The sequence below is a fragment of the Aspergillus multicolor genome (assembly GCF_047715735.1).
Source record: "Aspergillus multicolor strain CBS 133.54 unplaced genomic scaffold BDW74scaffold_4, whole genome shotgun sequence".
Taxonomy (NCBI): domain Eukaryota; kingdom Fungi; phylum Ascomycota; class Eurotiomycetes; order Eurotiales; family Aspergillaceae; genus Aspergillus; species Aspergillus multicolor.
In genome coordinates this window covers 797,503-813,243 of record NW_027395955.1, presented here as the reverse complement: position 1 = coordinate 813,243, position 15,741 = coordinate 797,503, and the positions used below count along the sequence as shown (strand labels likewise).

Sequence of the window (15,741 nt, the reverse complement as noted above, 5' to 3'; positions counted from 1 at the left end):
CGTATTTATAATCCCCAACGGAGCCTCAGCTGGGTGCTTACTTCCCGCCTAAGGCTTTGCTCAGTCCTCTCTCAGCCCGGCGCCTGGCACGAGGCTTCCCGCAAACGATACCCATCATATTGGCCTACCCTCCTGAAATATCAAAACTGCACAAGTCAAAGAATCATAACTCTAGAAGCTGAAAAAAATCGCGGCACAAAAACTACCAGCGATTATCTTCAGAGGTGGCAACCGCGGGGTCATGGCCCTCGAGCTTCTAGCCTCTTGGCCGGGTGGCACCAGTATGCACGATGAGTTGTACATGGAGTCTGCCATTGGGGCGCAGGCATTTCTGGAAGGCCACCCCACCAAACAGACGGGCGATCACCAAGCACAAGGCGAAGCCCTCTTCACCCGGCACAGGGTGCATAGCGACGCAGCCAATCGAGGCGCATCGCCATCCTGCCTTGCACGCCTATCAGTGGCTGTGGGACGTCATGCGCACGACAAGGCCGTGCTTATATTGAAGTGCACAGCGACGCCTGGGAGCATCGACATTCATCCCCCTGGAACTAGACCATCGAGTTCAAGCTTCCATCCCTGCCGAAATCCAACACAGAAGCATACCCCAAAAACTCCAAATGGTCGACCAAGCGACCGTGAACAACGCCCTCGGCACGATCCTAGGTTATCTCGGCGCAGAAATTGCACCCCCGGATCTCTTCGAGCGCCTGCTATGGCCGCAGCGGTACTACAATGGCTTTACCTGGACATCGGTCCCCAAAATGGCTCTGTTCATGTCGACGGGCGGCCCGCTGCACCGCGCAGCCCTAACAACCTTCGACAACATCCTGCACAATGACCTGCTGAAGGGAACACACATCGGCCACATGCTCGGCTCGCCATTCTACGCAGACTCTGGCCTAAAGTACACAGTCTACGACGCCCAGGCTCGAAAAGAAGCAGACGAGTACGTCCGCAACGACCTCTGGACGCGCGCGATCGCGCACTACCCCATTCCGTCGTCGGCGCTGTGCACGCGTAATCACGCAGAAGATGGCACGGCGCGACATGCAGCGAATAAGATCCGGGCGTTCCACAAGGTCAGCTACCTCAAGCTCTCTGCGATCAATAATGCGTCGCAGCTGCGCCCGGGCACCGTGACGGGCGATGAAACGGGCGCGGCGACGGTCCGCGTCTACGCCGCTATCTTTGCGACCGAGCTTATCGGCATCGTCATTGGGACCCTGGTCCTCGCCAAATGGCGCTCACTGTTCGGGATCCTCTGGCTCGTCCCGCTGATTCTGAAACTCATCAGCGCGGCGTTTGCGCTGCAGCGCGAGCCGCTCAAGGTGCCGAGTACAGGAGCGTCTCACGGTCGCGGACACCAACAATCCCTTTCAACCTCATCTGAAACAGAAAGACCAGGCTTCTCAAACTCAAGCCCAAGTCCAAGCCCCAGTCGAACCTCCTCCTCATCATCCCTCTCCTCCACATCAACCCTAAGCCCGCTGGCCCCAACGCCAGAGGCACCCAGCAAAATCTTTGAAATCCACAACGAAAAGCACGGCTTCCTGCTCATAGAAGGACCCAAGGACCTGATTCTCCAGTTCTTCCGACACTACGGGCATCCCATCCGCAACCGCGTGCGCGAATCCGTGCAGCTCGCCACGATCGTGGGGATGGGATTCGTCTTCCCCGTCGGCCTCGTCTGTAGCTCCGTCTGGATGCCTGTTTGGCTGCAGTACCTGTGGCTGGGGTATCAGCTGTACACGACGCTGGCGATGCATATTTATCGCTTTGCGGGGGGACGGATGTGGGGGACGACGGAGGAGGAGTTGCTCGGTCAGTTTTTGGAAAGTGGGGGGAGGGGAGAGGGGCAGCTTGCGTATCTTGGGGGTGGTGATGGGAAATGTGTTATGGCTGAGTTGAATGTTACGTTTCATGGACGGTATGCGGAGGGGAGGGCGCATTTGGAGAGGTTGTTGGCTGCGAGGGGGGAGGGGGAGGGGAAGGTTAAGGGGGATGTGGGCTTTTAGGGTCATGGTTCATTTGAGCGAAGTTGACTTTGGTGATGGACTGGGACTGGGTAGGAGGTGAGCTTTGGTGCTTGCGGTATTCGTTGTGCGTGCCAGGGAGACTGTCTTGTTGGAATTTTTGATGGAAAAAAGTTGTTTGGATAAATGTATACGTTCATCCTCTTCTTCTGTCATCCAGCCAGATCCATTCTATCGTACCTAAATGGCAGATCACTGCCTCGCTCACTTGCTCACGGCCCCATATCAGCCACGTATCATCGGGGCTGAGGCAAGCCCGAGTGCCTAGGGACTTAGGCACCATACAAGGCACCTAAGGGCCTTGCGAACTGGAACTATGAGGATACTGGCTACGAGCGTGACACAGGCGGGGTCGATGCACGTGAGACGAGGCTGACACAGAGCACCCTCAGGCTCACTCGAAAGTGCAGACTCCCCATAAGTAAGTCCTTCCAGGCCAGCAGATGACCAACAATGGAATGGCGCGAGCCCTTAATCACGAAAAACCGCAAGACCAAACCAAAAGATGCGAATGCACATGCTACGGGGAAATACGGAAGATGCGGGGGAGGCAACTACCAAACTGGCAACAACAATGGACTCAGTGTCAGGCCCTGAGCCTCTCAGCCGCGTCATTGCAAGATTCATTGAGCCAGCACCGCTCTCACTCTCAGCCTCACCCACAACCAACTCTCTAGCACACTGGCACACGCTCCGGAACATGCTCTACCTGCTGCGATTTGGGTCACCAAACTCCTCACACTATAGTATCATGTTTCACAGCGCGCTTGATCAAACGCAAAAGACCACACTTGCACTGCTAGAAGAATGGTGGACAGGTCGACCAGAATTGACCGACAAAGTCCTTGAGCGGATTAAAGTGCATCTTTTCAACTATGCACTGCCAAAGTCCGGCTTCAGTGCCTCTATACAGGCAGCGTTCGATTCTCGTCTAGCGGGACTGAAAGCTCTAGCACTTGAATCGGACCTGTCCTTTCTGCATAGCATGGAGAACATGGATGCAATTGTATTGTCCGTTATTAACGACCTGAAGCGCTGTAATTTGAGGTCCAGTGAAGACAGCGAAGAGCAGGTTCCAGAGACCAAGGCGCCGGTTTCAGAGACCGAGGAGCAGGTTTCAAAGACCGGAGAGGAGGTCCTTGACTTCATCGATGACATGTATCACGAGCCTTTGATGCGTCTGTATCTACAGGAGCTCTGTCCCTTCTCATCATCGTCAGAGCTGAGTCAAGCGCGGGAGATAGCGGCCGCGGCTGCCCTGGATAAACGATTTGGGTACCATGCAGTGCTACATAGCATCTTTCTTATGGAGATAGAGGCTCGCAATGGCCATACGGGTCCTTCGACAGCTTTCAAGGTGAAGAAAGCCCGGCTCTCGGAGTATCCTCGGCCCATTCCCACGATCCTTAATCCTTGCAACTGGTTAAAGGAAGAACAGGCCCAGGGGGTTCCTTTCTACCTGTGGAATATCAAGCACAGAAATACCATTAAGACTGGCAGTATACGGGAGAAAGACATTCGATATGCAATAGTCAGCCACACATGGGGCCGATATAGGAACGGAGATGCTATGGAAACTGTTTGCGGGGTGCCGTGGCGCGTCCCTAAAATATCTCTTTTCGACGTCAGACAGATTCCTCGCATGCTTCTTGAGGTAGGGTTTGAGGAACCTTATATTTGGATGGGCCTGATTTGTATCCCGCAAGAAATGGCAGTTAACTGGCAACTGGCCATCTGCAAGGCCGAATTGCCCAGGTAATTGGCAATCTTTCGCAACTCCAGCACTGCTGTTGTGTGGATGAGCGATGTTCCTAGTTGGGAGAGGACAGAGGCTGCTTTGCTCTGGCTCGGATTGAAGCTAATCAGAGAAAAGTCCACTGATCTCTACCCAAAGGTGTCAGCTTTTTTAAGATTTTGCTGCTCAGCTGGCTTCTTTGCCATGCGAGCTAGCGCAGGTCAGTACCGGAGCTGACGAAGACGAAGATGAGGAGCCGGAGGAGGCACCGCCTGGATGGTTCACATCGCTATGGACGCTTCAGGAGTTGATGATGCGTCCTGATATGATCATTCTCGACAGGGCCTGGCGGCCTTTACTCTTTGGTAGCGCATTAGCTATCACTGTAAAAAACCTGATCGTGCTCGGTAGTAGGTTCATAGGGCTTGAACATGCCCCGAAAGGCACGAAGACGCTTCTATCAATTCTCAAAGATCAGCCAATACTTGGTATAGGAATGGACGGTCCTCTGGTACCGCTAATCGTGGGTGCACAACGGACCTCTACCAGCCCTAGGGCGCCGGCCATCATGTCCGTCATTGAAGCAACGGATTGGTTCAAAGGCCGCACTCTGCAGCAATACCAGTCCGCCGAGGAGGTCAGCCAGCTAGTTCTAGGTCTCTACCCGCTGGACTTTGTGGAAGAAGTGCGCGGGCTCGGGCAGGCGGCGTTCTTTCCGTGCACAAATACCATCGCCACTCTAGTCAGAACAGATGGGGACGATCCTCTTTCGGAGTATACCCCAGCCCCAGGATATCCACTTAGGGGTACAATGCTTCCTTTCATGCCTGTCCCTGAGGAGGCTCCTCATCCGGGTACGAGCAGTCCGTACCCGCGTCTGGACGGTTTATCAGAACACCCAACTGTCCGAAGCTGGCAAATACATCTGGATGGTAGTGTTACTTTTCCAAAGGTCGTCGTCCTTGCTTCAAATCTAAGAGAGTTACAATTATCATGTCCATTAGAGTTTGTCATCAGCAGCAATGGACCTACAGACATATCCTTTCCGCATAGACACCTGATGCGTATGCCGTTAGATCAGTGGATAACCGAGTTCGATGGGGAAGCATACGCAGTGTGCACTATGCTCCATGAAGAGCGAATAGCAGGAATCATTCTTCATCGATGGAAGAGGGGGCCACTTTGTCAAGGCCGGAGCGTTTATACCTTCCTCTTCTCGTGCTGTTGGGCGCGGACCGTGCTTGATAGACCCGGAGTCCATCGCAGTACTCGATGTCGATTGGCGAGTTTACTGAGTGAGAATCGTGCTATCTGCAGGACTTGATTGCAACGAGACTTTGAGTGTAAACCTGGACAACTGCGAATCAGACATATGCTGAGGTGGTCTCGCGATATGCTTGACTCGTTGGTCATCCATCAGTTGATAGAGCCATAGCAAACAGGAAGGAAGAACATCACTTGGAAGCGAGAAATAGCAGATGGAAAGGAGTTTGTGGTTAACTAATTTGACAACGAAGATCGTGCCTCCTAGGGGAGGATGGGAAAGTTCAGGCACGGAAAATCGAGATACTGGGCAGTTGGGAGGGTCCAGGCAGAGGGAAGTCACTCACTCACCACATACAGTACCTAGTCCGCCCCGCCTACCTGCTAGTCGGCACTACCTTCTCATCTTCCATCGTTTCCAGCCCCTCTTCTTCCTTTGCTAGTTACTCTTTCCTCTCTCCTCTTACCCCCTCGTATCCTGCTTTGTTAATTATTCTTACTGCGTCTCCTACCCCGCCCCATCATCGACAGCCGATGCCACACCAATAACACCCACCTTACCAAAATGAGCGACAACGATCACCCCGAGTTTGACAACGATGATATATGGCCACGACGCCTCCTCCATGTTTCCACAATGACATCCCACAAATGGCAGCCAGGCAGCCGGTACAACGGCCAGCGCGAACCCCGCTACAACGCGATCTCATACACCTGGGGCCGCTGGCGACTAGACGACGGCATCGCAGAAAAGCCGGACGTTAGCGCGCCACCAATAATATAATAAATCCCCCGTATGGAAATTATTTCGACATGGGGCCTAGGTTAGGAGTGGGAGCGGCATATGCAGAATCTGACGAGGTAACACCGTGCAAATTCAGCGATAGAATGACATTCCTAAACCTCGTTTCAAAGGAAACACCCATCGAGATCCGAAAGGCCGTCGACACTGCATTCGGGTCTCCGAAATCCAGCCACGAGCCCACACATCCAAAGTACTGGGCCATGAAGAAAGGAGCCGAGTTCGAATCCAATGTAGCTGTGCTCCCAGATCCGGACTATCTAGCATTTGAAATGCAGCTGTCCCGAGAAGTCACATTATAATTTAGAAAAAGGCAGCTGGTGGTTCTTCTCTTGGGGGACCGGCGAGAGACCTATTTTCGAGGGTGGATATTGTAGAGCCACGACTGAAACTCCACCTGATCATGACGAGGACTTGTTCTTGGGGCTTATTACTGCGGCAGGCACCCAAGAACGGTACATCGTACTAGCAAAGGATTGGTGTCTGTCACTGGTGGACTATGACCGCTGGACTGAAGCCTATCGGTGGGTTCAATGAAGATATTCGGGACGCGGACGAAGTATTGGCACAAGGGCCAGCGTGGGAAAATTTGCATGGAATCTTTGGGTAGTCTTCAAACGCCCTCCGCAGTGCTTCATGAGGTGCAGATGCCTCATTCCCATTTAGATGCTCTAAAGGCTCTGTGGTTATCTTCTACGAAAACCGTCTTTTCCTGGATGCTGCAGCAAGCGTTTAGGAACCCGCCTTTAGAATTAGATCGTCGAAGCCACAATCGACATTGAACCTTAGACAGACGTAAAGATGGTAGGCAGAAGCCTCAGAAGAACATATTTTAACGAGATCTGGACAGTTTATACTGGGATGCTGAGACCCACATTTCTACTCCCTGCACAGTCTCATCCTGTTTCAACACCATGCATCCCAGAATGCGCGAGCGGTACCGTGGAGCTGCTTTAGAGCGAGTCGGAGACCACACACTGCTGCATATCACATCGTACGCAGATGGCAGCAGGTTAGAGCCAGACCCGCGTTCATCCAGTCTCTCCAACACCCCCCAGTCAAAGAATCCTCCCAGCGTATTCCAGGCACGCCCAAGTCCTTGTTACTGCTCTTGGAGAGCCAAGCGGATTGAGTGTGCGTACCTTTATATCCACAGGAGAAAGGACATGGTCGTAGAGTCAAGACTACATTAGATGTACTCTCGAGAGGTATTGGGCGCTACTACCTCCGCCGAGGTGAAGCTGCAATGGAAGTATCTGACGCCCGCGTTCTCTGAACACGAGCGATTCTGGTTTTGGTATGCTGGCGTATCTCCGTCTCCCCCCTCTCCAGCCAATGGATCGCTTGGTCTATCTCCATTAGACATCTCGGATACAGAACCTTGATCATTCTCGTTTACCGAATTGGAGCTACTCTCCATTGTTGTCATATCTCCTTCTTCACAGCTCAATGGATCAGCTTCGCCACTCGGACTCTCCCTCTCCCTCTCCAGTGCGTGTGCGGATTCTTGCTCATCCGCATCCTCATCCTCATCCTCGTGCGGGGGAGGAGAGGAATCAACCACTGAAGCCACTGTGATAAACTCACCCCACTGAACAGGTTTCAGTGCATGATCACCCTCGACGCATGGATGACACGCAGCACTGATAGCAGCGCTACAGTAGCCAGAAAGAGGCATAGGTGACTTAAAGCGTCGCAAGCCCAAAACGATCGCGGCTCCGACCAAGACGCTGCCCAGGATCATCGCGTAGATGATCGCTTGAGGCGAGTACCCACAGGTGATGGCATCCTCAACCGTATATGGTTTCCCATCGGTATCGTAGGCGACGATCCGAACAAAGAACAAGCTTTGGGAGACAAGCCAGTGGAGAAGGGCCGAGGCGATCTGTAACAGGATGCTGTAGCGGTAGGGTAGACTCAAGTAGTACGTAGAGCGCTGGGCGCCTATGGGCCAAGACACTCGAATGACTGGACGATGAGACATCAGCTAGCCACCATCTTCTTCCCTCATTAGCAATACGAGGCTTTGCTCTGCCGGATATGGTACAGCACAGATTGACCCGTACACAGTCAGCTTCAAGCTCTTGGTATGCTATTCAGCCTAAAGTACCCCGCATACCAAGAAATCTCTGACGAAGGCCCCTATTTGTGGCCTGGGTCGTGTAGAATCCGGATGGCGATATTTTGGCTTCTTTAACCCACCAATGAGGGCCTCCAAGGCTATGGTATGCTACCATATCCAAGCGTATAGTCTGAGAATGAGGATATACCCAAGCCTCTGGATGCGGGGTTCGAAAGAAACACCATCCGGATAGACAACGCCATTCGTGAATCTTGGTGAAAATGTCCCGACGAGGACCCTGCTTTTTAGTTTATGCTAGGGGTACCTCATGCATATAAGGTCTCTACCCCACCATCTCGCGGAGATCAGGGTCCATTCGAGTACCTAGGTATGCAAACACCATGGCGAAGGGTACAGCAGCAACAGCCAAGCGTGATGTCTCCGTCACCGAGATCGCAGCCACCTCCGAGGTCTCCCGCCTCTTAGCAGAAGACAAAATCTCCTGGTATCAGAAGAAAAACCTGCGAACACTCTATATGTTCCTGATGCCCTCTGCTCTAGGCGTCGAGATAACAACGGGTCTGTTCTATCGACCATCCCATGACCACCCTACTCTACCTCGTCCTAACACATGCTCCGTCCATAGGATTCGACGGAAGCGTGCTGAACGGCCTCCAAGCCGTCGACAGATGGCAAGCCCACTTCGACTACCCATCCAGCGCAACCCTCGGTCTCGTCTCCGCCGCAATCTCCATCGGCTCTGTCGCTGCCGTCCCCGTAATCCCCTACCTCAACGACCGCTGGGGCCGCAAGTTCAGCGTCATCTTTGGTTCATTCATCGTTCTCATCGGCGTCGTTATCCAGAGCGCGGCTGTCAACCGGGGGATGCTGATTGCGTCGCGGATCATCATCGGTTTCGGACTGGCGATTAGCCTTTCCGGGGCGGCGCAGCTGCTCACGGAGCTTTGCTATCCGAAGGAGCGGGCGATCATGGTCGGCTGCTTCCAGGTCTCGTGGTATGTGGGTTCTGTGTTGGCGGCCGGCACGACGTTGGGGACGTTCAACTGGCCGAATGAGTGGAGTTGGCGGCTGCCGACGCTTCTTCAGATATTGCCTTCCTTTCTGCAGCTTGTGTTCATCTGGTTAGTATGCGCTCAGCCCTTCGTATCGTCTGTGTTCACTAATAGGACGGGATATGGCAGGTTCGTCCCCGAATCCCCACGCTGGCTGATATCCCGCGACCGCCACGACGAAGCCCTATCAATCCTAACAAAATACCACGGCGAGGGCGACACAAGCTCCGCGTTCGTCGCCGCCGAATTCCTGCAGATCCGGGAAACCCTGACGCTGGAAAAAGAGGCGTCCTCGCACCCCTGGACGGACCTCTTCGCCACGAAGCCCAACATCCGCCGCGTGGCCGTTGCCTTCTGCGTGGGTCTCTTCTCGCAGTGGGCGGGGAACGGACTGGTGTCGTACTACCTGGCCAAAGTGCTCTCAACAATCGGGATCGACGACCGACTCACACAAAACCAGATCAACGTCGGCCTGAGCTGCTGGAATCTAGTCACCGGCGCGGCGGCCGCAAGTATCGGGACGAACTACCTGCCTCGACGGACACAGTTGCTTGCGGGGTTTGGGAGCATGTGCGTTGTCTTCTCGTGCTGGACGGCTGCAAGCGCTGTATTCGCCAACTCCACAGACGCAAATGATGGTAAAGGGAATGGCGACGGCAACAACGCCGCCGCCACCGCAGTCGTCGCGCTAATCTTCATCTACTACGCCTTCTACAACCTCATGATGCCGCTGCAGTATCTGTATGTGTCGGAGGTGTTCCCGTTTATCCAGCGGTCGAAGGGGATTGCGATCATGCAGCTGTCGAATAAAGGCGGGACGGGGTTCAACCAGTTTGTGAATCCGATTGGGATCGAGGAGCTGGGGTGGCGGTATTATCTGGTTTACGTTGTGATTCTTGCGGCGGAGACGTTTGTTATCTGGCTAGTTTATCCGGAGACCAAGGGCGTTTCGTTGGAGGAGGTTGCGGTTGTCATGGAGGGGGATCGGGCGATGGTCGAGAGGGTGCAGGTGGAGGGGAAGAAGGGCCAGAGCGTTTGAGCTGGCCATTCCCTTCCGGGGTAAGCCCCTTAATAGTACTGGATAGTTACTTAGGAGTTTGATTATACAAGACCGTAGTCTATTCTACAATACACATGCCCTTCTGGCAGCTGCAGGTCCTACGAGCCTTCCGTAAGAGTCTCTAAGGAGCGTCCACGTTAATCAGGAACCTGAAGAAGATGTACCAGCAGTCTACCAATAAATTGATTCTAAGTTGTTCATCCAAGTGCTCCTATCCCTGTAGCCATCCTTTTTCCACTGTGAGCACTGCTGAGCATCGCAAGTCGCATGGAGCAGACGGCGCAAGGCCTCGACACGAAATCTAGAATTACTGATCAAGACATCTTCAGGTTAATAAAGCTAGTAAGACGTAATACACCTACAATATGCAGGAACACATATACGGAAAGCATACCTACAGGCACTCCGGGCCGTTAATTTAAAACCTATAGTACCCCACGTCGGGAACTCCCGGGGCCTCCAATATGTCAATTCATATTCCGGCAAAACAAAACAATACTATATCCTTCCCATCAGAACTCCACGGTCTTGAACTTAGTCCCCGCTGTCCTCCCCGTGAAGATTGGAGTGTGTCAAGGTCAGGGTCAGGGTCCAAGGTTTTTCCAAGGTTCGCGAAGGAAATGGGGCCTCGTGATCTGCCAAACCCCCAGACGCCGATCGGCACTCCAGCGCGCTCCACCATGGTAGACGTACCGTGCGGGTCAATACCCTTGTACTAAAATAGTCGATGGCCAACCATTCCAGTGCAAGAACCCTGCTCCGTAAAGTGCCCACCTATCTAACCCTGTCGTGGCTCGGTTCGGCCGAGCGGAATCCTGGAAGCGAGATATGCTCTAGGTACTATCACGGGAAAGGCAGAGACCAGAGGCCCTGAATACCGAGACATAGGGGGAGTAGATAGCGAGCGTACTATGTGATTAGCTTGCAGACGACCCCCAAATCGCTGGTTCTAGACAGTTGGTAGCTGCAGGTGTGCCACCTGGGCTGGCGTTGGCTTGCTACCCATAGAATGGAGCCCGAATGGATTGAGTGTACGTAGGTGGCATTCGCCTGGCCAAAACTAGTGGTCTTGTGGTCTAGAAAGTGAGGACTGGTATGAGCACCCCTACCTACCAGCAGGATACTTGTCTTTGTCAAGAGAAAGAGAGTGGATTAATCATCTAGGAACCAGCCACCCAAGAACAATGACGCTTCCCAAGCACAATTGAATACGAAGTAGATTTTTGAGTTGCATAAACCAGGGGCAACTGGTGTTTATTGTGATAAACAAATTGGAAGCCCAAGTTGCGACCCTCGCGCAAAGGATTCTACTTCTGCAGGCCCTGGCTTCCACCTGCACCTCTTGAACTTTTTCCATGTCATATGTATGTTCCTTACCTTACAAGGCAGGTTGATAGAACCGGCGACGTTTAGTACCACGTCAAAATAGACATTTTTGGGCATGTGCATCCTGAAGATGGGGGCTAAGAATACAGAGCCACATCTAGACCCAGAATGTCTCAGTACAGCGTTGGAGAAGCCCTGAGAGGTACCGTTCTTGCCTCAAATTTGTGATCCCTGGTATCCACTTTGCCATATGCACGTTCCCGGGTATGTTAACCTCCTGTGGTATTAGCCTGGGTGCCACCTGGGCAGCCCTGGAGGAAATTCACGGCTGCAGTGCAGGAGTGGCATTGGATCTTCCATGTGCTCCGATGTGTCACAAAAGTGAGGTGGTTCCTTTTTCGCCGCCACGCGGGTTTGTCCAACAGAGAACGGGCAAGGCATCCACATACCCACCATAAGCTCTATGTCAACATGAGCGAGGTAGAATATGAACTACTTACTTGGCATCTGGTGGAAATCTTGTGACCTTTTTCGGTCGCCTGATCGTGGTCAATAGCAGGTGCCGTGGCGAACCTCTTAGAGGAATCCTCAGTGTCTGTTTGCGAAAATCGCCTTGCTGTATGTTGTCCGGCGCTGTCACAAATTCAAGAACACAAAGACTCGATCCATCAGGCCGTGTCGGCCAATCGGGCCGTGGCGGTAATATGGGTATCGGTCAAACAGCTTGGCAGCTGGAGTTGCTCTCCACTTCGCTGCATGCCTGGCGACCTAACCCGGAAGGAGCCCTGTACAATGTCTCAGTTCAGAGCCTGTCAGTTACGGGGCGCTCGAGTGACATGGCCTGGTGATGTAGGCCATGTACCTAAAAGACAGGGATCCTGCCATGGCAGCAGGAGAGAGACATCTCCAATCCCGCAGGGCTCCATCAGTGGCTGTTCATGACACCCCTGCAGAATCCTGTTATTGGACTGCCGTGCCTGGCGGGATCTCTAGGCGCGCGAGCACCCGCAGTAGCACGGCATGAACCCCGCAGACCCCTGCTTTGTTTTTCCTAACAATACTCACTATTGGCAGGGCGGCCCACCCGGTGGTGCAATCGGCGGCTCTGATTTCTCTATTGAGATCGTCGATCTGCACGGTATTTCCTGCAGGAGCCTGTCGCTAGACGAACGCCTATGGAATACAGCGACTCAACTTCGAGATGCTGCCTGTGGAGTATGCCTTTGTTTGCTGCTTCTCGCTTGGCCGTGTTCGTGAGTCTGAACCTATCGGTACCGAATACCTTGGATATAGCATCATGGACTTTGGCGAGGACTTGGAGGACCAGGGTCTGCTCCAGCAGGTTATAAAAGGCTGGCAACGCACCCTCGTTTCTGTCGGTTCCAGAGCATCCAGCTTCAACAGTCCAGTTCCTCTCAAGCCTTCAGTTTCAATCCCAGTCTGCCTCCAGCTCCTCCAGCTTCAAGCCCTCAATTTCCACTTCCATCAAAATGATGTTCAAGACCCTCCTCGTCTCGGCCCTGGCCACCGCCGCCCTGGCAATGCCCACCGAAACCACCTCCAAGCCCCGCACCGACAGCATCAACCCCAACGACTTCTGTCCTTCTGGCCTGCTCTACACCTCCTTCCAGTGCTGTGTCACTCGCGTCCTCGATGGCGTCGCTTCTCTTGACTGCAAGCCTCGTATGTTCCCGGCCTACCCACCTTTTCTTTTTTTCTTTTTTCGTACGGTAACAATAAAGCTAACCTGATATCCTTCTCCCATTCAGCCCAGAATATCCCCAAGGACTGCGTCACCCCCGAGTCCGTTTGCGAGGCGACTGGTGGAGGCCAGCCTCAGTGCTGCACGCTCCCGATTGTAAGTCCAGTCCCGTCTTTCCAATGTCTTTTCCGCAAGTCCGAGATCTAACGGTGTATATAGCTTGGCCTGGCCCTCGTCTGCCAGGACGTTTAGGACCAAACGGTTTACGATACCATAGCAATTTCCTGGAAGGATTGGAGGCTCTTTCGACTGCTTTCACTGAACTTGGAACGCTTGGGGGATTGAAGACTGTCTCGACAGTCTGCAGTGCTGGTTTTGCTTGGGCTCGCTGGAAGAGGGACTTGGCTGGCCACCTGGTCCGTTCCAGCGGCTTTACTCTCCCTTTGTTTTTGGCCGTCATCGTTCTCGCACATAGCTCCTAGGTTGCAATAAGTATATGATTTGATTTATTCTGGATCGGATGGATGTGGTGCTCACCACGTCCTAGTTGCTACAATACACCCCTGTGTAGACAACCTGCCTCTGTGAAATTTTTCTCTCCTCTACCTATAAACAGGTAATATGCAGGCAATATCAGAGATTATCTCATCTACGCGTTCGCTATAACAAAAACCCGGAGCTCTCCGAACTGTAAATAATGACAGTGGGCTCTGTATCCATTTAGGGTGCTGTGATCCGTTACATATGGTACCAGTAGTCAAGCACTGATCACACACTATGGTAGCCCAAAACAAACTACTCGAAATCAGCACGATGCCACAAGACCACTTCCAAAGAGTTCTTCTGTCCGTCAATCGTTCTCCATCGCTCCATTCACAACCTCCCCCGTATCCTTTAGCCCAAGCCTAAGCTTAGCATTTAAAAGCCTTCTGTAAGACTGCCACCCAGGAACAAGCGGGTAATGTGCTTTGTCAACTATGGTAAGATAATAATGTTAGAGTAGTGAAGAAACTCTGTGGTAAGTTTTGATATATCGAGCAAAGCAATGCTCCTCCCTTCGTTAGCACTGACAGACGCATAGACTTGTGCTGAGCAACAAGAAAAGAACGCGTTTTCCATTTTGCGTGAACGCTCCTCATAGGATCTCCAGTCTTATTGTAGTTTTGGAGCCAAGGTTCAGGAACAGGAACAAGTTTATCTTTGTCTGTGCCAGAGACTACCATATCTTGTCCCTGTGCACAGTCCACGCAATCCATCCACCCCACTACTGCTCTGCCAGGTATAAATGTATTACGAAATTCCACGAAGTTGAACATCCCACAAGACCAATTGGCTTAATGCGGGATGGTTACTGAGAGCCTCCTTCACAACAGCTTGAAAGTAGGGTGTGTCTAAAGCTTTAAAGAGAGGATGACTGCAGAGATCAAGAGTAGTTGAACAAGGTAGAACTACGGTAATATGTTTATATCGGCATCACTCCACATCCTGCATGCTTGTGTTACCCTTCAGGCTCTGGCTTTCCAATGGTGCCACAAGAGCAGGAAGGAACGAGGCTGAGCGCAGCCTCGTCAGCATGAGGCCTTTAACCCCGCTCCTGCCCCGTGAGATCATCTTTCTCAATCAGTCGAGGTCCTTCCCGATCCATCAACGATGGAGATTGTTCGTGTCGTGGCGGCCATTCCAGGCCTGCTTCATATCGCCGACGGCCTTGTTTCCACCCTTCGAGCACCGTCAAAGAGAAAGCACAGCGCAAAGGTCGCTGCAGATCTCCTCCTTCAGCTCAAAGACATAGAGAAAATCTTGAAGGATGTTCAGGTAAGGTGGACCGCCAGTCCCGTCAAGGCGCAGCTGGACGGACTCGCGCCCATTCTATCCGAGCTGCGGGCTGAATTTTCATCCCTGCAAATGACGCTTCAGATCAAGTTCTCCAGAGAACCGTCGAATTTTCTCCGAAGGGCTTTACCGCTCTCTACGAAGTTGGAGAAGGCATTGAAGGGCCCCCTGATTCGCCTGAGCCAGGTAAGGACGTCACTCATTTTAATCATCACTCATCATCACGACAGGCTGGCTGAAGGTAGCGTAGATTCCCACCACTGCCAGTCTTCCTTACCACTAATGAGGCCGCAGAGCAACTAGAAATATCCTCTTCCGATCTTTGATTGAGCCTACGAGTCCTCCTGCGACCTTCCGGTTATAGCTTCATCCCTCGAAAACTTGACCAAACATGCGAATGGATCTGGGCGCACCCAGAGTTCAAACTCTGGAGTGACAAGACAGTACCGCTATCATCAACCCCTTGGGACCGGATATTCTGTATATACGGACCCAAAGGCTGCGGCAAGTCTGTCTTGGTCATATCTATCGCCGAGCAACTGAGGGATTGCGGAGACCACGTATCACACTTTGCGTTTTGGGCTGGAAGTGAGGCTCAACGCAGGTTCATCGACCTTTTACGCTCGCTCCTGTGGCAACTCCTGGCCTGTCTTTCGGATCGCGAAGTCCAGCGCATCACAAACCCGTTGGTGGCCGATTCTGTCATCAACGAGAGCAATGTACTGGAGGCGATTCATCAGGCTTTGGAAGCTGACACATCTGCTTTCTACTGTCTTGTCGACGGTGTGGATGAGTCGTTGGATGATTGGAACACTCGTGACCGGGGTTGTTTACCATCTATATTACGTC

General features: G+C 52.7%; 6 protein-coding genes across 6 annotated transcripts; 5 read left to right on the top strand and 1 right to left on the bottom strand.

The window, feature by feature from the left end:
* The first annotated feature begins 531 nt into the window (after positions 1 to 531).
* BDW74DRAFT_100438 (uncharacterized protein) lies at positions 532 to 2,280 on the top strand. The gene has a single exon (XM_073721466.1). It carries the CDS (start codon positions 621 to 623, stop codon positions 2,016 to 2,018), a length of 1,398 nt encoding a protein of 465 aa, XP_073587134.1. The 5' UTR covers positions 532 to 620; the 3' UTR covers positions 2,019 to 2,280.
* A 261-nt stretch (positions 2,281 to 2,541) lies between these two features.
* BDW74DRAFT_166118 (uncharacterized protein) lies at positions 2,542 to 5,066 on the top strand (the record flags this gene model as incomplete). Its single annotated transcript, XM_073726507.1, has 5 exons — positions 2,542 to 3,047; positions 3,090 to 3,695; positions 3,819 to 3,930; positions 3,962 to 4,885; positions 4,920 to 5,066. The coding sequence occupies 5 exons, from the start codon at positions 2,542 to 2,544 to the stop codon at positions 5,064 to 5,066; spliced, it is 2,295 nt and encodes a 764-aa protein (XP_073587133.1).
* A 533-nt stretch (positions 5,067 to 5,599) lies between these two features.
* Positions 5,600 to 6,138, top strand: BDW74DRAFT_175089 (uncharacterized protein; the record flags this gene model as incomplete). Its single annotated transcript, XM_073728211.1, has 2 exons — positions 5,600 to 5,794; positions 5,950 to 6,138. 2 exons carry the CDS (start codon positions 5,600 to 5,602, stop codon positions 6,136 to 6,138), a joined length of 384 nt encoding a protein of 127 aa, XP_073587132.1.
* Positions 6,139 to 6,822: 684 nt separating this feature from the next.
* BDW74DRAFT_100443 (uncharacterized protein) lies at positions 6,823 to 7,912 on the bottom strand. Its single transcript, XM_073721467.1, has one exon. It carries the CDS (start codon positions 7,818 to 7,820, stop codon positions 7,026 to 7,028), a length of 795 nt encoding a protein of 264 aa, XP_073587131.1. The 5' UTR covers positions 7,821 to 7,912; the 3' UTR covers positions 6,823 to 7,025.
* Positions 7,913 to 8,299: 387 nt separating this feature from the next.
* BDW74DRAFT_188452 (uncharacterized protein) lies at positions 8,300 to 10,010 on the top strand (the record flags this gene model as incomplete). Its single annotated transcript, XM_073731722.1, has 3 exons — positions 8,300 to 8,477; positions 8,545 to 9,040; positions 9,101 to 10,010. The coding sequence occupies 3 exons, from the start codon at positions 8,300 to 8,302 to the stop codon at positions 10,008 to 10,010; spliced, it is 1,584 nt and encodes a 527-aa protein (XP_073587130.1).
* Positions 10,011 to 12,551: 2,541 nt separating this feature from the next.
* On the top strand, positions 12,552 to 13,769 carry BDW74DRAFT_147397 (fungal hydrophobin-domain-containing protein). Its single transcript, XM_073723542.1, has 3 exons — positions 12,552 to 13,040; positions 13,127 to 13,215; positions 13,279 to 13,769. The coding sequence occupies exons 1-3, from the start codon at positions 12,848 to 12,850 to the stop codon at positions 13,309 to 13,311; spliced, it is 315 nt and encodes a 104-aa protein (XP_073587129.1). The 5' UTR covers positions 12,552 to 12,847; the 3' UTR covers positions 13,312 to 13,769.
* The last annotated feature ends 1,972 nt before the right edge of the window (positions 13,770 to 15,741 follow it).

Coding starts and splice junctions, on each gene's coding strand:
- BDW74DRAFT_100438 (XM_073721466.1), top strand. CDS start 621: ATGGTCGACCAAGCGACCGTGAACAACGCCCTCGGCACGATCCTAGGT.
- BDW74DRAFT_100443 (XM_073721467.1), bottom strand. CDS start 7,820: ATGTCTCATCGTCCAGTCATTCGAGTGTCTTGGCCCATAGGCGCCCAG.
- BDW74DRAFT_147397 (XM_073723542.1), top strand. CDS start 12,848: ATGATGTTCAAGACCCTCCTCGTCTCGGCCCTGGCCACCGCCGCCCTG. Junction 13,041..13,126: donor TTCTCTTGACTGCAAGCCTC/GTATGTTCCCGG, acceptor TCTCCCATTCAG/CCCAGAATATCCCCAAGGAC. Junction 13,216..13,278: donor AGTGCTGCACGCTCCCGATT/GTAAGTCCAGTC, acceptor CGGTGTATATAG/CTTGGCCTGGCCCTCGTCTG.